Source organism: Amphiura filiformis, chromosome 6, assembly GCF_039555335.1.
Source record: "Amphiura filiformis chromosome 6, Afil_fr2py, whole genome shotgun sequence".
NCBI lineage: Eukaryota > Metazoa > Echinodermata > Ophiuroidea > Amphilepidida > Amphiuridae > Amphiura > Amphiura filiformis.
This window is the reverse complement of record NC_092633.1, coordinates 17,722,821-17,743,854: the sequence shown is the minus strand read 5'-3', so window position 1 is coordinate 17,743,854 and position 21,034 is coordinate 17,722,821. Positions and strand designations below refer to the sequence as shown.

Here is a 21,034-nt window from a genome sequence, read left to right as displayed (position 1 = left end):
CATAACATACCGTGCAAGAATCATGACATGAGGTACTGTAGTTTTGTTAAAATCCGAGATTTTGAATAATCACGATGGAAATATTAGTTAAACATGTTCATGATGTACACAACATAGTATGTACAGGGCATGCGGGCAGTTGTGACATATCAAAAGAACCGACACGACTCGCGTTCGTATGAGTGGCTCGCATTGGCAACATATGCGCTGGTATTAAATAGCGATTTTCTTTGTATTGCCTTGTCTGTTTGGGCCCAAATTAATATAGGACATATCTGACATTGAATACTGACATTTTATACCAAAAAAAGACAATTCTATGTCTTATGGAAGTGTTATAATATGGATTTAACAATTAGCATTAATATGGATATGAGGTTCCTGTAACTAGATCACCCTACCAGGCATGAGGCCCCAGTCAGAACTCTTGCCTCCCCCTGTTTCCCCAGTAAAAACCCAAAATTACGAAAATTTTCACTTTTGTTGCGGCAAGTGTGCGCAAAATTTGTTGATTATGCCCCCCCCCCCCTGAAATTCATTTTCCCCCTCAATGCCTCCCGAAAAAATTTCCTGGTGCTGCCACTGCACCCTACCTGCCTAAGAACCACATTTCCATTGTTATCTTACTATCATAGTCCTTTCTTGAAACTTTTTTTGTGGGTTACCATCTTTGCAGGAAGGGCCACTTTCAGCATTTGTCATTTGTGACATGATCTGGTCCATGGAGGCCAAAGACAAAAATTTGAAATTGAGAGAAAGGGAAAAATATAGAGTAAAAAACAAGAACATACATTAGAAAATCTAGAAATCACAACATTTCATTAACTTTAGAACCAAGTATGCTAGACCTTTGGTGTTTTCAGTATATGATAGTCCAATGTTTGTATAAAGTAATAATTATAGTACCTTAACACAATTGTCAAAATGGACATGATCGTGTCACATTTATGCTGTTTCATCAGTTCAAAGCATCAAGCACAATTCAAGGATTTTCTGTACAAATAAAAATAAAATGCTCCACAAATTGAATTGGTATGCACAAATTGTTAAATTTGATCATGATAGCACTTGCTTTTTTCCATACAATTTCCCAAATAACCTGTTATGCAAATAATAATGGCTATTCCAGTGTTTTTACTTGCGTGTGCATATTGTGCATTTTCCCCCAAATTGGACTTCCTTATTTGCACTATATGTACTTCTTTTGTGACTGTTAAATGTCAGATTTTGTCCTTATTAGATTACTTTCAAATTTCTTAGTGGTACCAATTCTAGCACATGTATGCTTGTTCAAAAAAAAATCCAGTCTGAAATTTGATGAATTTTAAGGTATTCTGGTTAGCAATATCACCGACTAGCAATGTTCAATATTGATCTTATTTGGACACATATAAAGGACTTCAAGAACTACCAAACTTGTAGTACAATTTGATGGAATTTTAACTGCCACTGCATTGTGTTACTTTTCAATATACTTGTTTGAATGTGAAGATAAATGCCTACAATCAAGCAAAGCTGACATGTAATCAGCATTACCTTAACATGTACGTCAGTCACCAAACAGAGTATTGTACTTTTCTCTCAACACCAGTCGTCTGAACTACCCATCTCACTTGGTGATCAAAGAGGCACCTATTTGGGGGTCTGTTTATCCCTCTGCCATGGGGTATAGATAGACCTGAATCTTACTGGTTCAAAAATAAACCATTTTTTCTAAAATAGTTCCAAAAGGATGATTATATCAGCATGGTACTATCATGCATAGTCTTTGTACAACAATTCTCACCTGATAACAACTCTTTGTTTTCGGAAAAAGAATTAAAATTGTGTTCCAACGATTTATTTAAGCTGTGGAAACTATTACCAGGATTTAGAATAAGCTTGGAAGAGGACAATCGTTACTAACATCCTTTTTTTCAATTCGCATAGCCTGTATATGGTTTAAGTACAGTGCAGTACTTGGCACATACTCTAGTTAGAAACTAGCACTGCATGCATGCATTGAACAAGATCGACACTCAGAGTGTAATTATTACCAAACCACCAGCACACTTTGTACGCTGTTCTCCGGATATCTTGGTGTTCATCAGCTTTAAATAGCCAATTAATTTGTCTTATAACTATGGATCTTCTTATTTATCTGCAGGCTTTGGATCCAGCTCTGACCAAAAGTGTCCTGCCTAAGGTAAGATATACAATCTTTCTAAAACAATTTTATTATATCTGTTTTGATATGCATGTTTTCCTTTAGCGACTGTTATAAGTGAAAGTTGTGTTACACACTTTGTATAACTGACTTGTACAGAGTTTGGCAAACCAGTTCTTATATTGAGATGCTATATAAAAAATAGCCTAGGAATGAGTGAATTCTATGTCAAACATTCGTCAGTGATGTAACAATTTTTAATGATTGTAAACACGAATCTTATGTTTTCTTCTGGATGTATTTATAGATGTGTTAGAATTTCATCTATGGTTTGGTAATTTGTTCACACATATTGAAGCCTTACAGCGTAAGCTGCTTTTACGATACTATAATTACATGGAAGCATTCAGTAAAATTGTTTAAAGTTGTTCACCAAATGGAGCTTTTAGCACCAGATTTTACACTTTAAATATCAATTCTGTTATCACACTTAATCATCACTGACATCAAACAACATAAGAGTTAATGGCAACACAGGATTAGCAATTACTGTCAATTAATTTTAATTAATTGAAATTAATTATTAATTTTAATTAATTGTTGAGCATTATAACTCAACAGTCAACACATTGCTTCGTGCTTTAAATATGAGTATAATAATGTGATGATGTCTATGGAAGTGACAAGCTGAAGGAGCAGAAGGTGATAGGTATTTTGTAAGTTCTATATTATTGCTAAATCCATATATAGCCATGATATGTATGTATTGATTTTCTCTAAGCTTTTCACCACATCCAGGGAAGTATAAGTTATGATAACCTTAATTCTCAGAGATTTGAAGATCTTATTAGCATTAATTCCTCAGTCAAAAAAATATCATTTAAGTTGGCTAGAAATGGCAAAGGCAGGAGGGTATTAAGTCGGCATTTTTGTCTTCAGCTTGCTGTCTACTGAAGATAGTTGTATTATTTCGGGATGCCCATGCCTTGCTAGCTGCTGAAGAGAGTTATATTATATAAAGTACCTAAGTACCTACTCCTTGCTATCTACTGAAGACAGTTCTACTATATCGTATACACACTCCTTACTATCTACTGAAGATAGTTCTATGTTCAAAAATGTTTTAAAACATTATAAACATGTTAGAAACATGTTTCGATTTTGGTCAAAATATTTTAATAACATTTTTATGTTAGCTTAATCCCAGACTAAAATAAGAAAAAACAGAAACAAAATTTTTTCAAAACACAACTTGTTTGGTTAACTCCAGATGGAAATAAGGAAAAACGGAAACAAATTGTTTTGAAAGACAACTTGTCTGGCTGAAGGCTAACAAAACAATGACAGCATGAAAAATTATCGGAATACAAAACATTGGCAACAGGCCGTCCTATTGGCCAAACCGCAAGCTGCTATGGTAAACAAAACCATGCCAATGAAAACGGGACCATCATCCGTAGGGGTTAAATGTGGTTTTCAATTGATGGATTGAAAATGTTATTTTACATAAAGGCCATAAAAACATTTTGAAAATGTTATCAAACTATTATTGTAAAATATATTTGTCAAACATTTTTGGAAAATATTTCATCAACACTTAGAATGAATGAATGTTTTTTGACTGTTTTTTAATGTTTTCTGTAAAATGTTTGTGTTTCCAGAGTAAAAACTCCTTGCTATCTATTGAAGATATTTTTATTATATCAGGTACCCACTCCTTGCTATCTACTGGAGATGGTTGTATTATATATCGGGTAGCCATTGCTTGCTATCTATTGAAGATAATTCTATTATACCAGGTACACACTCCTTGCTATCTACTGAAGATAGTTCTATTATATTTGGTACCCACTCCTTGCTATCTACCGAAGATAGTTCTATTATATTTGGTATCCACTCCTTACTATCTACCGAAGATAGTTCTATTATATTTGGTACCCACTCTTTGCTATCTACTGAAGATAGTTATATTATATATTACCTATACAACGCTGTCTACTGAAGATAGTTCTCAGGTACACACTCCTTGCTATTTACTGAAGATAGTTCTATTATATCAGGTATCCACTCCTTGCTATCTACTGGAGATGGTTGTATTATATATCGGGTAGCCATTGCTTGCTATCTATTGAAGATAGTTCTGTTATATTTGGTACCCACACCTTGCTGTCTGCTGAAGATAGTTATCAGGTACCCACTCCTTACTATCTACTGAAGATAGTTCTATTATATTTGGTATCCACGCCTTGCTATCTACTGAAGATAGTTCTATTATTTCAGGTACCCACTCCTTGCTATCTACTGAAGATAATTATATTATATCAGGTACCTACTCGTTGCTATGTACTGAAGATAGTTCTATTACATCAGGTACCCACTGCTTGTCTCTGCCTCGGTGGTGAATTTTGAAGATTGTATTGTATTATATTACCACTGGAATTTGTCTGTATTGTATATTCTTATTGTTTTTTTTTTTTGTGTGTGTGCTTGTATCATTATTGTACTGTTTTTATTTGCAACGCATAAAATGTTAAAATAAAATGCATGAAATACAAAAAAAAGGTACCCACTCCTTGCTATCTACTGAAGATAGTGATATTATATCAGGTACCCACTCCTTGCTATCTGCTGAAAGATAGCAAGGAGTGTGTACCCTATATAATATTGCTATCTATTCAGCTTATATAAGGTGGAAAAAATAAACTCATAACCTGTGTATTGATATAGAATGGCGTGCACGCAGTTGGTGCAATGCTTGTGCTAGTTGTGCATTGTGTAATGCGTGACTGATGCACGCTTATGTGAATTTACATAAACGCTGAGTTCAGACTTTATTGACGCGCGCAGTAACACAAGCCGAACAATTCCCGCCTTATATAAGCTGAACAAACTTTAAAGATAGTGATATTATATCCGGTACCCACTCCTTGCTATCTACTGAAGATAGTTATATTATATCGTATACCCATACCTTGATATCTGCTGAAGACAGTTGTATTATATCAGGTACCCACTCCTTGCTATCTACTGAAGATAGTGATATTATATCAGGTGCCCACTCTTTGCTATCTACTAAAAATAGTTCTATTATATCGGTACACACTGCTTGCTGTCTACTGAAGATAGCGATATTATATCAGGTAATCACTCCTTGCTATCTACTGAAGATAGCGATATTATATTGTGTACCTACTCCTTGTTATCTACTCTATCAAACTACAACCATGGCCAAAATGTGTTGGGACACTTATGGAAAACGTACACTATAGTATGACCTTATTTCCGTTATTATTAACGTGATAAAGTGGAGGTTTCTTTGGTGTCAAGCCTAAACACTTTCCTAACACCCCAACCCCCCCCTTCCCCACCAATCAATGTTGGGTGCCACAAGGCTCGTGTGACCAAAAAAGTCGAATTCAACATTAATCGGGGGAGTGGGGGGCTTATTTACATTACCCTATCAAACCGTCCCAACACTTATGGCCAGCATTGTCTCTAAGGTACAAAAAATCTAATTTTAAAATGTGTGTTTTGGCCCATATCTCCTCAACCATAGCTTGGATTTTCATCAAATTTTACATGAAAACGGAGAAACTATTTATCTTTTCACTTATATAAAAATTATTGCATTTTCCTCATGTGATTTAGGGATACGGTCACGTTTTATACATAATATCATGTATTTTACAGTGCGTTCTGAACATTATTAGCCTATGCCAACTACATATTTTGCGTAAAATGACGTTTTATTTTGAAAGAGTAGTGATTTAATCACCAGAAATACATGATATTTGTTGACAGGAATTGATTGAAGTCTTTTAAAAGAGTGATTTTGGGAAAAAAATACTTAAAATTTAAAAAAAAGCTAATTTTTAGAAGAAAAAAAACAAAACTTTAATCATTTTCATCGTTTGCATCAAAAGCGTATGTGGTATTTGCAACAGTATATCGTGTAAATATAATCATAGTCGGCAGGAGTAGGCTTAAATTACATTTTATGACTGAAATTTATTAAAGCGCTTTCAAAGAAACTTATAGTAAGTATAGAAAGTAAAATATAGGTAGACATACAGAAAAAAAAGAAGGACGGACATTGGCAAAAATTAATAGAAGCAGCGAATATAATATGATGAAGGATATTGTAAAATAATAACAAAAAAGAAAAGAAAAAGAAATCTAAATAAATTCAGGGGCTCGAACCCGTGTCCACTGCGCCTGTGGCAGATGCCGTATCCATTGCGCCACAGAGCTGTGTAACTTCAACAGGCTTAAACTATAATATAATGCTATTCAACATGCATGTATATAAATATACGCTCTACACACGATATACAGTCCAAAAAAATACATTTTTACGGCATTTGTTTCATTAACACTTCCTACGACCAAGGGCAGCAATTTTGAAAAATTGGGTGTTTTTGGGTGCTTTTATAATAGCTGCCGTTTACTGATTTTTGCAAATAAAATTCTCTACATTGTGTAGATTTTGTGTCGAGTTTATATTATTTACTCAACTGTATCAGAATATTATTTATACAATTGCTTTTGAATAAAAATACAAATAAAATATAAAAATTGATCAGTTTGAGTAAGTGTTATTATTTTTTTTTTAGTATTTCACTGTCAATTTACGAAAGCCATTTATTTTCAATAAAATAAACACTGAATGTAAAGCATATGCATGCATTGCATGTATATACATTGGTTCACTTCAACTTTCACTGGTTTCAATTTCCTGACTTTCAAGTACGGTGTAGAGCATTGACGATGACGTCAATGATGTTTCGCAGTTGAGACGCAAGCGTGTGGACAAACCGCACTTGTACGCTTGCGTGTACGCTCTTTGTACGCACAATTCGATACTGCAGTCACCGAAATTTCAACTTGAGTTGAGATGAACTAAAAAATCTGTGTACGTACTGTGATTGAATATTTATTTTGATGATCGAATCTCGGACTTATGAACTATGAAATACATGTATAACAAACTTACATACAGAGGTACGTAGCCTGTATGATCACTGCTTACTCATGAAACACAGCGTTGCCCTGATGTTTTTTATGGTAGGCTAAAGAGTAACCGTCCCACGCGAATTGAATACAGTACCACGCATTGCATTGCATACATGATACTACAACCCGCTAACACGGTCACCCAGTGGCCAACACATATTCAGACCTTCCGATGCTTGTTCATCCCTGTCAACAGCTATAACTGCTCCCAAAGTTGCCCAGATTATCATTCTTGAGAAAATCCTTCGAATTTACTCTCACTATCATCCAATTCATCTTGAAAAACACGGTTTAGATCAGCGTTAGCACATCGCTTCGCCGCTTCGCCATTTCGAGATCACATTCCAAAAGACGGCGGCGTTTCTAGATTGTTTTCCTAAAAACATTTTAGCAGCTTCCGGCGAAAAGTGAGTCTTTTAGCTGTTGACATGCCTTACTTTACCACTGATTTTCAAGGGACTTAGGCTATCTAGAGGCTAAAGGTCATAAATATTATAAAATAAAATTTGACTGAATTTAAATTTTTAGATTTGAGATAAAAACACCTAAAAATGACGACGGAAGAGCAATTGCAAATTAGGTGCTTTTTGATCGCGATTTTTTCGATTTTTTTCATTGTTTTACGAACAATGACTGGCGACATAAGGCAGGCAATATCGTTTTAACGTCACGTGACCCAAGTGATTCACTTCTGAATCACTTTGTCGTAGGAAGTGTTAACTGAATATTTATCATATAGCAGGTGTTGGCTGACATTGTGCTCCACATTTAGTTCAGTTTTTGTCCGGGATAAATGACTACGGGACAAAATCGGACGGTATACACGTCTTTAAAGAGTAAAGAATTTTAATATAATATTACTTTCTTTTTCTTTTTACAAACGTGTATATCGTTCGTTTTTTTTTTTTTTTTATTTTACCCCGGCCCAAAACTGAAATATATGTGGAGCACAAATGTCAGCCAACACCTGCTATATGATAAATATTCAGTTAATGTAACAAATGCCGTAAAAGTGTGATTTGTTTGACTGTTTATCGTCCGTAGAGCGTATATTTATATACATGCATCTTGAATAGCATTATATTACAGTTTAAGCCTGTTAAAGTAATACAGCTCTGTGGTGCAATGGATACGGCATCTGCCACAGGCACAGTGGACACGGGTTCGAGCCCCTGAATTTATTTATATATCTTTTTCTTTTCTTTTTTGTTATTATTTTACAATATCCTTCATCATATCATATTCATCGTTCTATTAATTTTTGCCAATGTCCGTCCTTCTTTTTTTCTGTATTTTGTTGCTTCATTTGTGGTAGACTGCGGTAAATTGGGAAAACAAGTGTGCATGGGTTCGATTCCTTTATTTGTTTTTTGATCACGAGATGTTGTGATAACTTTTATTTTCTTCTATAGCTGTAATGTAACATTTTAATTGGTGGAAACAATAATTTTCCATTTTAAAACCCAAGTTTTTGACAGTTAAAGTGACGAATAGTGAACTTAGACAGGGCCAAAATATCGTTTTAAGACATTTTAAGTGACCAGTCCCTAAATTTCAAATGTAGCCATCCAAAATTTGTTGGTAAAGCCACATGATAAGATCTCTAACTGCTCCAAATTTGGTGTCAATATCATATTTACTTTTTGAGTTATAAGCAAAAAACTGAAATTAGATGATTTTTTTTCTTTTTTTCAAATACAACCATGGCCAAAATGTGTTGGGACACTTATGGAAAACGTACACTATAGTATGACCTTATTTCCGTTATTATTAACGTGATAAAGTGGAGGTTTCTTTGGTGTCAAGCCTAAACACTTTCCTAACACCTCAACCCTCCCCTTCCCCACCAATCAATGTTGGGTGCCACAAGGCTCGTGTGACCAAAAAAGTCGAATTCAACATTAATCGGGGGAGTGGGGGGCTTATTTACATTACCCTATCAAACCGTCCCAACACTTATGGCCAGCATTGTAGCTCAAATAGTCACAAGAAGTGGTTCATTATGTCATTGTAGCATTTATTTTGTAGTGATTATTTTACAGCAGTTTTCATACTTTGGATAACCTAGAGTACATATCATACATGTTCTTGTATTCTCCTTTGCTTCATACCAAATATGTACAACCCATGTTGCTGACACCAATTGAAGAAATGTGCTGAAGCAATTCAATAACCGACTAACCTAAGTTGGCTTTTTGCACTTCTGCCTGGGCACATCAAGCACGTCACATTTCATGAAATAAAATATAGAACCCAATGGGTATGATGTGTAATTGAAGAGACACAACTTATATGATACTCATGATATGTGAAAAACAATAAAGAGTGATTTGGTACTGCTGTACATATCACTGTAGCATTGGTACATATCATGGAAACAGTTGAAAATGTGGGGTTTCAATCAAACCGTTTCTTGTTACTCTGGGAAGTTACTATAGTTTGTTTCACTAGGAGTTTGATAGTGATGTAGGTGTGTATTTGGCTGGTTGAAGTATCAAACTGTGTGAGCTAACCTAATCCTGCAAAGTGTATATGCACATGTACAAGGGTACCAAACTAAGTAGAGTCATGATATATAGTAGTGCTTGGTGGTGTCATGTTATCTGCATATTTATTGTATGGGCGTAGCCATAGGCGGAGAGCCCGTACTTTAATTTTGTTTTGCAATATTTGTTCGCACGTTTAAGGGGTTATCTAGCCACTGTGTAGATTGAAAGTTGCAGGGTATATAGTATGTAAGCGAATGAAGAAGTAGATAGATTTTCTATAGTAATATGTGTTCAGGAGAGGAGATATTTAACAAAAACAAAAACACCCAAGTCCGTCAAATGCACGAATAAGAATACGTTTATAAGATAGGCCTATGCACCATTGTGTATGATTGTGGAATTGCCGCAGCTGATTAGAGTCGTTCATTTCGTGCGGTACCTGATTAGAGTCGTTCATTTCGTGCAGTAAATAGCGGGCAATGGGTGTATTTTTTGTTTGCTTTTGTGTTACTTTTTGGAAACGCTCATTTGTTTGCACAGACCTAGTCTCCTACACATCCAATTTATGTCGGGCGATCCGAACAAACATCGTGATAGCCACATACAGTCTGGCCCGAGGCACAGACTATCAAGTGTTTGTTTAGGCTACCAGTGACCTTCAGTAAAATCGATACAGTAGTACAAACATGCTATATACAGGGTGTCCCTGAAAGAACTGTATCGTCGGAAACTTAATTGTTTGGGTATTTTAACGACACAACTAAACAAAACTAAATACTTGGTGCGGTTGACAATTTGACAAAAAGACGAAATATTAAGATTAGAAATTTAATAAGATGGCATAATCACTGCGCATCATAATTTTTACTTCATTTACTGTATAAAATATACATCTTTTGATTCATTATGACACCAGATTTTTTTTTCTTTTTTGAGAAACAAAAATCCTTCCAAACTTTACATAGAGCCAAAAATTTACAAGATAATTTTTTTTATTTTGGCATAACAATTTAGGGAATTTTGTTTTTGTTTGTTAACGTTTGTTTTAATACGCAATCACTCGGGCACACCCTTTCCAACGAAAAATGAAAACTTTAATTTCAACATTTAATTTTGAGCATGGAGAAAGGAAATCATGGCTTCCCTCCGTTCCTCCCCATTTCCCCTTCTGTTTTTTTCTTCTTTTTTTCATTTTGCTTTTCACCTTTCCACATTTTTTCTTCTCAGACAATCCTTGTTTACCAAAAGTAATACATTATATTTAATTTATGACGACACAGCTGTCTGTCAAATAAAATGCAGCAAGGTAGAGGTTGTAATATCGTGCACATAGCTAATACCTTGCTGTGTATAGTGAACAGAGCACGTGTATTTTGCTCAGTGGCAATTGATACAAACCGAAGGTGTCAATAAATGGGACAGTATGAATGGATAATTTTCGAAGTTTATGTTGTGATGAAGTTTGGAAGTCAACATGTGCGATGATGCCATAGGGTCTACAGGGGTTTTAACAACATGGTGTATCGCCTAAACTTGGTCAGTTGTATTTGTAGCTGATGTTCTTACAGAGCTGCACGAGTTTCGGGGTAATCCAACGTCACACAGAGTTCATCTGAGGTCAAATTACTAAAACTGTCATATGGGCACGAAACTTGGTGGGGTATATTCAACAATTAGAGTCCAGTTATTGGAAGGTCATTTCGGTGTCATCCGAGGTCACCCAGGGGTCATCTGAGGTCAAATTAAAACTGTCATAACAGCATGAAATTTGGTGAGTACAGTCAACATTAAGAGTCAAATTTTTGGAAGGTCATTTGGGGGTAATCCAAGGTCACTCATGGGTCATCTGAGGTCAAATTACTAAAATCTGTCGTATGGGCATGAAACTTGGTGGGTACAGTCAACATTGCTAGAAAACTGTCTAAACATACAAAATCTTCCAACACACGGCTCGGGTTGTTTTGGTAAAGCAATACCAACACCTGTTGTGAACTCGACACCACGAGGGGATTTTCCATATCCCAACCCGTCTTGTAAAACATAAACATTACACAGCTGTGCGGCCTATTACATTTCCATATTCTTTCCTTCTTTAATCACCCCACACTCCCCATCCACCATCCAGGCTTCGCCCATACAGGGTTCTGAAAAGAAACTCACATTTAAACACAACCACTACCATACCATCACCCAACAACCTTACACACCAACCGCGTATGCCGAAAACCGCGCAACCCGAGAACCGCTCTAGTTATTTATATTAATGAACTTTAATATTCAAGTATTTTCACAATTGAGGTACCATACCATTCTACTCTCTGACTGAAATGCAAAGTGTGGTAAATTGAATGGAAACTAGGCAGAGTGATAGACCATGACTGCTGTTGATGTAGGAGTATACTTTTGTGTCACATTTTCCATGCTATTACTAATACCATTTGCAGGCAATATTTCCAGCAGTCAGTATAGATTGTTTTCAATCTTAGCAATATGAATGACTAATAAATTCTATAAATGTTTATTTATTTGCCATCATATGTGTTTTGAGGAGAGAGAGCACACCTAGATACAAAACCCATAATTTTTGTTGATCCTTCTTTAATGTAGAAAACACAAACAAGTAGACATTTGAAGCAGGCCATTCAATAAATAATGTTAACAGAAGGCCAGTCTATTAGTAGTAATATCCACAGTTGAAGTTTTCATTATACCGATCCATTTATTCATTCAGCAATTACGTTTAGTGTATGGATACCTCTGTGTGTCCCAAATTTGTTAATTTAAAAATGACACTCTAGCATTTATCCAAATTTAAAACTAGCAATCAAACAAATTGGTAAGTGTCAGAGACCATTAGGATATAAATACTAGAATAGTTACCATAGAATACATAACTTTAATGGACAGATTGTAATTTTTATGCTTCCACCGCGAGGCATACTGTTTTTGCATTGTCCGTGCTTCCGTCTGTCCGGATGCTGTATCTCGGGCATGGATGGGCGAATTGACTTCAGATTTTCAGGATAGGTTGGTCATGGTCAAACACTCTGGCAACTTTTTTTGGGTGTGGTTCAAGGTCATATACTGAGGTCAAAGGTCAATCTGAGGTCAAATTACAAAAACTGTCATATGGACATGAAACTTAGTGGGTACAGTCAAATTTGAAGGTCATTTCTGGGTCAGCAAGGGTCATCAAGGGGTCATCTGAGGTCAAATTAATAAAATTGGTCGTATGTGCTTGAAAATTGGTGGGTACAGTCAACATTTAGAGCCAAATTTTTGGAAGGTCATTTCAGGGTCATCCAGGGTCACCAAGGGGTCATTGCAAGGTCATTTTGGGGTCATCCGGGTGGAGGCATCCCACAAAACCGCGATGTTTCTACTTGTACACTATCTTGTCATAGAAGATACATGTAGATTGGGCTACATCACTACACTGTTTACAATAACAACAAGATGAAGAATAAGAACAACAATGTGGCAACAACAACAATAGGAACAACAATAACATTGTTGTCAATAAATAAGTAGGTAAAAGAAGCAAATAATACAATATCAAAAAGATGAAATAAGTAAAAAAAAAAAATGAAAACAGGTATAAAAGCAACAAGTGTAATAATCATGAAAACAGTAACAATAGTAACACCATTATTGACAAGTCTCCAACTGAATGGCAGGTGCTAAGTGTACAAAACCAGCAGACACAGTTAACACATAATTTCCCTGATTACAATCACGCTTGATAACAATCCACCAAAACACGCATGATTAAATGTTTGGTGAGACTCTGAAATGGTCAAGGGCAGGCGGACTTGCAAATGAAAAGTAATCAACGCTGATTGCGACACCTGTCATCAAGTGCTAGATATAATGGCTTATATTTTAAATGAATATATGTGGCAAAGAATATAAAAGGTTGTCTCATTGATCTGTGTATAGGTTTAAAAATGAACATTTTGAGTGCAATTTGTGTCTCCATTTCTTGTTTCTAGGTTATTTTGGTGGGTTTTTTTAACCTTCAGAAAAAAGGAAATATGGTCTCAAAGAGATCAAAAAGGAAACAATAAAAAAGATGGTTAAAAAATGATTTATAAAAATGAAAAGAAATCCAGCATAACACAAAGAATAATATTGGGCTACAGTTTAAGTCTACTTTTAGTTAGTGTTTAGGATTACCACATTAGGCTAAAAATAATGCTGTCTCAAAGCCCATGGCAGTTTCAAAAACAAATGCGGAATGAGTTTTTTTTTTAAATTAAAATTAATTTTTTTAAATTAAGATGTCATTTTCAAGTGTTCAAAAGTGCACACTACTTATAGCATGAAATTGTGGTTGATTTACACAATTTAAGTACGAATATCAATCGTTTTATACCCAAACAATGTGAGAATCGAATCAAGTAACTGTTCTTCCAAATTTGTCTCAGAATTTCAAGATTTTATGGGAAAAAACTATAAAAAAAACTAAATAAATAAATAAAAAATTAATTTGCTGTTTTAGCTGACATGGACGCGCTAAGGAAAACAAATGCGCACATGGGCTTTGAGACATAACAATTTTTTTGCCTTATATAACAGTTTGTAAACCAGTGCATCTACATGTATGAATGGCAGGTGGATATCTTCATTGCCATTTGCAATAATGAACAAGTGCATCTGATGTCATCCCATGCCAAAAGAATTATACATGGTTGTCCTGCCATACTGCAACATAACAATGGTGGCAAGCATTAAATATGACAGCATAAATGTTGAAGGTTAATAGGTTCTGAAATCTTAAAAGGAGCGTTTCAAGGCATGAAAGTGATTATGATGATAATTTCTGTCTCACACCCACATGATTTATCACATCACATGATTTATTTTCATATCACAGCATGATGAGACCTAGTCATGGATGGAGTAATATGCAGGGTTTGTCATTTCATGCATAAGTGTTAAAACTTTTGCTGTAATTTCATGGGACTTATTTCCATTAGCAAAGTTGCTAAAATCATAATTATTAATAGTCACCCAATAATTACCGTAAGAATATTAATCATGTCGTTATTCTTGAGGAAAGTCCACTGTTCCTACTACAGGACATCTCTTGGCAGCAAGATGTTGAGCCCGGAGGGGGTTCTCCCTGGTTGAAGGTATACGGGGATGTGCCACGGTTTTGGGGTACCTTTTCAGCAATTTTGGTATATCGATGGGTGGGTTTTCAGTGGAGACTAATGCGCCCCAATTGGGTGCATTTGGGCAAAAGTGCCCCTAAAAGTGCCCAATTAGGGCAAATTTGGGTGCTTTTTGGGTGTTTTTTGTGAAAAATTGGTATACTAATGGGTGGCAAAAACAGCAAAAAGTAGGTATAGAGAAAGGCAGCATCCGAAATTCTGCGTGGCACATCCCCGTAAATTTTTAGACATCACAATTGCACATTTGATTCCTGATATATGACCTGATATGTTACTGAAAACAATTGTTATATTACTGTTACAATTGAATACAAAAGAATTAGACCACTTTTCTTTTTCAATTTAAGTAAAGGCAGAATTTCAGCCTATTTATCATCTCTGTGTGACTTTCTGTTTTGACCAGAATTTTGACACCCAGACTTGCGTGTTATGCAGAACTTGGCAGTGGAATTGATTTGTATTGCCATTTACATGATCCAACAACCCCCTTCCCTTGTGCTGCTGTCAAGGAGTGAATAACATTGCCATATCAGTCACATGCCATATTAGAATGCCATAACACATCACAAGCTGACATTTTTGGAACATGCATACATTTGTTCATAAAGCATGCAAATGGCAAATGTGACAGCAGCCTATTAAAGATAAAATTTAACATTTAACATGAAGTTCAATATTAAAATAGAAATAATTAAAATGGGTAAGCAAGGCTATTGAATTTGGCAACCCTGTGTAACATGCAGAGAATGCTTGGGTAAGCCTAAAACAAGTAAGCAATTCACCTTTCGGTAAATCCCATAAGCCTTTGCGAGTACATGTGACAACTCGTCATTTGACGTCTCACCGATCTGTGCTGATGCGCACATCGTAAATTGAACATTGTTACTTGTTGAACAAGTCTGCGTGACGTCAAATAGCAAGTTGTCAGGTGAACTCGCAAAGGCTTATGGGATTTACCGAAAAGGTGAATTATAGCTTCCCCTTTAAAATGGGTTATATATAATAGAAAGAAGTGCCAGATTTAGAACAGAATGCTAAAACCTACTGTTGGTAAGACATCAACCCCAAAGCTCCAACAAACCAGTTGGTATGTGATCTGCTAGCTAACTTTAAATTTTAGCTCTTGAATCACTTTTCTTCATGTTCTTCACTCATTTATAATTCTTGCTCAGGGCAGAGTGTTCCAACTCTGTGATAAAAGGGTACATTTACAAGTCAGATTGATGCATATATATGCGGTGTGGTACTCTAGTGTGCTTGAGTAAAATATCCAAGAACTAAAGGGAACAGTGAATTGAAAGAATCCAGGAACTTCTACAGACTGTAAATTGTACTTTTTGATCCTTTCACAAATTTGTACAGCTTTGACTTGTTATTACATAGACATTTATTAAGCATCATTTCAAGGGATCACAGTGCATATGCATGATTAAAACATTAAAAAATATATATAACATAATTTTTTAAAAGAGGCAATTAAAAAACGTTAATGAGTCATAAAATACACATCAAAAGATTAAAAATATGTGGGCAGGTTATTGCCAGGTTTGTCACATACAAACTAATAGTGTGGAAAAAGGTGGGTTTTTAATTTCCCCTTAAACTCAAAGCCTAAATTGATTCACGAATGGTGGGTGGTAGTTGATTCTATTCCCTCGGAGTGAAAGCCTGAAACAAGCTATCACCCGCTGATTTCAAGTTGGTTGGCTGCTCATACAGTCATGTAGAATCTTGTTCGGATCTAAGTTATCAACACATTTGCAACTTTTGTACTTTCGATTCTGAATACTCTTATTGCTTTTACAACTCACTGAACCGGTGTGTTTTTCTGTAATGGAAAATAACAAACATCTGCACAAATTAAATCTAGGGATATGTAGTTATATGAAAGCGTTTACAAATCTTCAAATATATGGGTGGTATTTGAAGGCAAATTGTCTCAATTTTGTGTGTGCAGATTAAATTTGCGGAGTTAAAAAAAATCATAATCAATTCATTTCAAACGTACTAGGCCAAAGGTACATGAAAGAAGTCAATATAATACTAGTAATGGGAGAAATCATCACCAAGCATGGCTCATTCCTTCCTTGCATTCAGTGAGCATGAACGACCTTTAGCATGTGTGTGGCTGTGGTACAAGTCAGGAAATAAAGAGAGAAATCTAAATTGGAGGACAATCTTGAGTGCTAGAGGCGATGATTTCCGCAACAACAAACCCTGGCTTGATTTTGATGACAAGGAGACGGACTGGGAGATAGCTATTATGTAACTACCCTCAAGTGATGCTGTGAATGAAAGATGATGAGACTTGGTCTGTCATAGTGATGCTTGAGAAGACAGCCTAGAGCTCATCTGGCCCTTGAGAAGATGATATTTGACCCTACAAAAGGAAAAAAAGAGGGTGACTTTTACATGAAGCTGGACACTTGGGATCCTTGTTTGCCCTCTGTGGTCAGAATCTTTTAGTATTACTATCTTTATATCGGATAGACACTCTTTGCTATCTACTGAAGATAGTTATATTATATCGGGTAGACACTCCTTGCTATCTACTGAAGATAGTTATATTATATCAGGTAACAACTCTTTGCTATCTACTGAAGATAGTTATATTATATCGGGTAGACACTCCTTGCTATCTACTGAAGATAGTTCTATTATATTGGGTATAGACACTCCTTGCTATCTACTGAAGATAGTTATATTATATCAGGTAACAACTCTTTGCTATCTACTGAAGATAGTTATATTATATCAGGTAGACACTCTTTGCTATCTACTGAAGATAGTTATATTATATTGGGTAGACACTCTTTGCTATCTACTGAAGATAGTTATATTATATCAGGTAACAACTCTTTGCTATCTACTGAAGACAGTCATATTATATTGGGTAGACACTCTTTGCTATCTACTGAAGATAGTTATATTATATCAGGTAACAACTCTTTGCTATTTACTGAAGACAGTTATATTATATTGGGTAGACACTCTTTGCTATCTACTGAAGACAGTTATATTATATTGGGTAGACACTCCTTGCTATCTACTGAAGATAGTTATATTATATCGGGTAGACACTCTTTGCTATCTACTGAAGATAGTTATATATCAGGTAACAACTCTTTGCTATCTACTGAAGATAGTTATATTATATCGGGTAGACACTCCTTGCTATCTACTGAAGATAGTTATATTATATCAGGTAACAACTCTTTGCTATCTACTGAAGACAGTTATATTATATTGGGTAGACACTCTTTGCTATCTACTGAAGATAATTATATTATATTGGGTAGACACTCTTTGCTATCTACTGAAGATAATTATATTATATCAGGTACATTGTATTGACTATATTCATACATGTTTTTGAGTTGTTGCATTTGTATACACATACATGTATGTTTCTTAGTTGCCATTATAAAGGACTTTGGTCATTGCTTGCCAAGCTGTGAGGAAGCTTTATAAAAGTATTGCTTGTTATGTTATATGTCAGCAAGCAATTTTAATTTGGTAGTCATTTGTTTATAGGTTGTTTTATTTTTACACGCTAGTAAAAATAACGGATTGAATATACATGATGTGCGTGATCCAATCACATTTCATTGTTTGTAAAAACACGAATGCACATGACATGCAGCTTATTGATGTCACGTTGCACAGGTCTGTGCACTATATAATGACTTTTGTGTATGCGATCCTATGTGAATGTGGACAAACAACTGTATTTGCTCAACATGCTTGCAAATGGCAATTCTGATTGGTCACTGATAGTTAGTCCCCTGTCTTCTGATCATTTTATTGCTCCAGAAATTGACAGGATATGTCTAGATCAAACAAAGCAACTAATGAGCAACTATTAGTGCCTAATTGTTCTTAATTTACACTGAAACGCTTGGTTTTCTATTTCTTTTATATATTCTTTGCTTCAAGGTGGTTCGTGAGTATAGAAAATAAATAGACCATGTCCAATAAGAATTATTTAAAATGTGCCTGCTAATAGATTTCTGACATTCATCCCATTGCTGGTGTTAGCTATGAGTGAAGAAAACCTAGCAGACTTGAGTGAGATAAACTAAACTAAATAAAATCAAGATCATTACTTTATGTTGACTCAATGATACATGCACCACAGATTCACAGAATACGGGTTTTGAATGTCATAAAAGTGCACAGGTCCTGCTTGTGAAAAGTGCATTAGTTTAGAGGTGTTGGGTAATATAATAAACCTTTTGCTCATGGTGCTCACATCTTAAAGGTGTTGTGTTAAAATCAGAGGCCGAGTGGCAAGTAGGAAAATGTCTTTAGTGCGAATGACATGGAATAGGACTGGATGAGTATGATAAAATCAGATTTACTTCCAGATCCTGGCATTTTGTAACCAGTCACAAAACAACAATATGAAATGGAAACAGCCAGTACAAGAACCTACCAGCAAACACAAAAATGTTTTTAAAACCTTACAGATGTGTTATAAACATGTTTTTAGTTTTAGTCAAATGTTTGGGACAACATTTAAATGCTGGGTTATATAAAGGTGATGAAAATGTTTTTTATGAAATAACAACAACACTACATGTCAAAATTTTTATTGTATAAGCTTTGAAGCTTGACTTGAGTATTTTGCTTGAGCCTGGTCCCATTAGGAAACAAGCATGTGTCTGCCCAGACCAATTGGAAACTGGTTAAACATATTAGAATATTTTGCAGCAAGTTTTCAAAAATGTTTCTGAATCTTATTAAAATGCTTTATACCCTTTCTGTAAAACGTTTTATGTTTGCTGGAAAGATGGCCAGTATGTGTGCATTTTGTATGTGACAAGCACAGTGGCAATTTGCTGTGGCAAAAACATGCTGTAGGGACAAAACATCAATAAGAAGAACCTAGTCTACTAAAAACCACATCTTTAATTATTGGAGCAGAAATCAAACGGAGAACCAACAATCGCAGGTGGGAACCTAAATCGCCTTTTGTGTCACAACAGAAAATGCAGACAAAAACACGGTCCTTAGCCCTGCAAACCATTATAACACCTAAACAATTATGACATGATAACATTATCCGTACATTCAAACGTAAGTTAAGCAATGAGATGTCACAAGAAGCATGTCCTTCAATTAAGTCCATGATGTGAAATGAGGGAGACAGCTGAGCTGTCACGGCTTCATTTCTCTTTCAGTTTAATCATATTAAGATGATGATGTAATTATGATATAAGATTTGAATTGAAGACACATGTATGAAAAGTTTTAACTTGTACAATTTTTAATAATAAGCAAACAAATAAGTAATGTGACATATTAAATGAGGCTAAAACCGTCATGCACGTTCATTTTTCTTAGCACGTCCATGTCAGCTGAAATGACAAATTCATTTTTTTTTATTACAAAATTTTTTTTTTGCTGTAAAATCATGAAATTCTGAGATATTTTGAAGAAAATCTACTTTATTTGATACTTGCATTGTTTAGGTATAAAACAATTTACTTTGTACTTCAAATGTGTAAATCAACCATGCACAATTTCATGCTGTGTACTTTAGAACACTCAAAATGACATCTTAATTCAAAATTTTTAAGTCTTTAAAAAATATTTAAAAAATTTAAAAAAAACCAACTCATTAGTTTTTGAAACTGCCAGGGGCTTTGAGACATAGCTTTTTTAGCCTGATATGAAAATTGCAATAATCATTGGGTATACATTTGTGCCTGTCATATGAGGTTATGGTCCTTTAATTCTTACAGTACTATTAAAGAAAAAACTCCCTTCTGCACTAATAAATACTGGTTCAGCAAAGAGCTGGAGCCAAGCGTATAATTTAATCTAGGTTTTGATCAGAACTAAATCCGTGCATCCTATAAGAAAATGTACAACACGGTGGAGCTGAACAAATTTACCCACATTTCATTGGGTATTGCATGCTGCTACTTCTTCAAGGCCATGTGTGTATTCTCTAGGTTTATGCATCTTCAGTCTTTTTTTCATAGTCGACTAGATGGCACCAAATAGTCTGGAGTATAACCATCATGGCAACTTCTATCTATCTAATCGAAATGGAGATGAAAGTTTGGGAAGAAGATGGAAATGCAAAAAACACTCCAAAAGTATTGTTACAAGAACATATGCTAAGTACCATACACAGTATGTCTTTGAATGCTTTTAAGAACAGAAACAGTGAAAGTGAGTAGGATCCATCCGTACATAAT

The 21,034-nt window shown here is 35.2% G+C and overlaps 1 protein-coding gene across 3 annotated transcripts in view; it reads left to right on the top strand.

Annotated features, from left to right (window-relative positions):
• The window catches only part of LOC140155078 (uncharacterized), a 232,851-nt gene that overhangs the window by 19,403 nt on the left and 192,414 nt on the right, over positions 1-21,034 (top strand). For all 3 annotated transcript variants that reach the window (XM_072177766.1, XM_072177767.1, XM_072177768.1), the window contains exon 3: positions 2,147-2,185. In XM_072177766.1, coding sequence (XP_072033867.1) covers positions 2,147-2,185 — 39 coding nt within the window. The remainder of the gene's footprint in view (positions 1-2,146; positions 2,186-21,034) is intronic.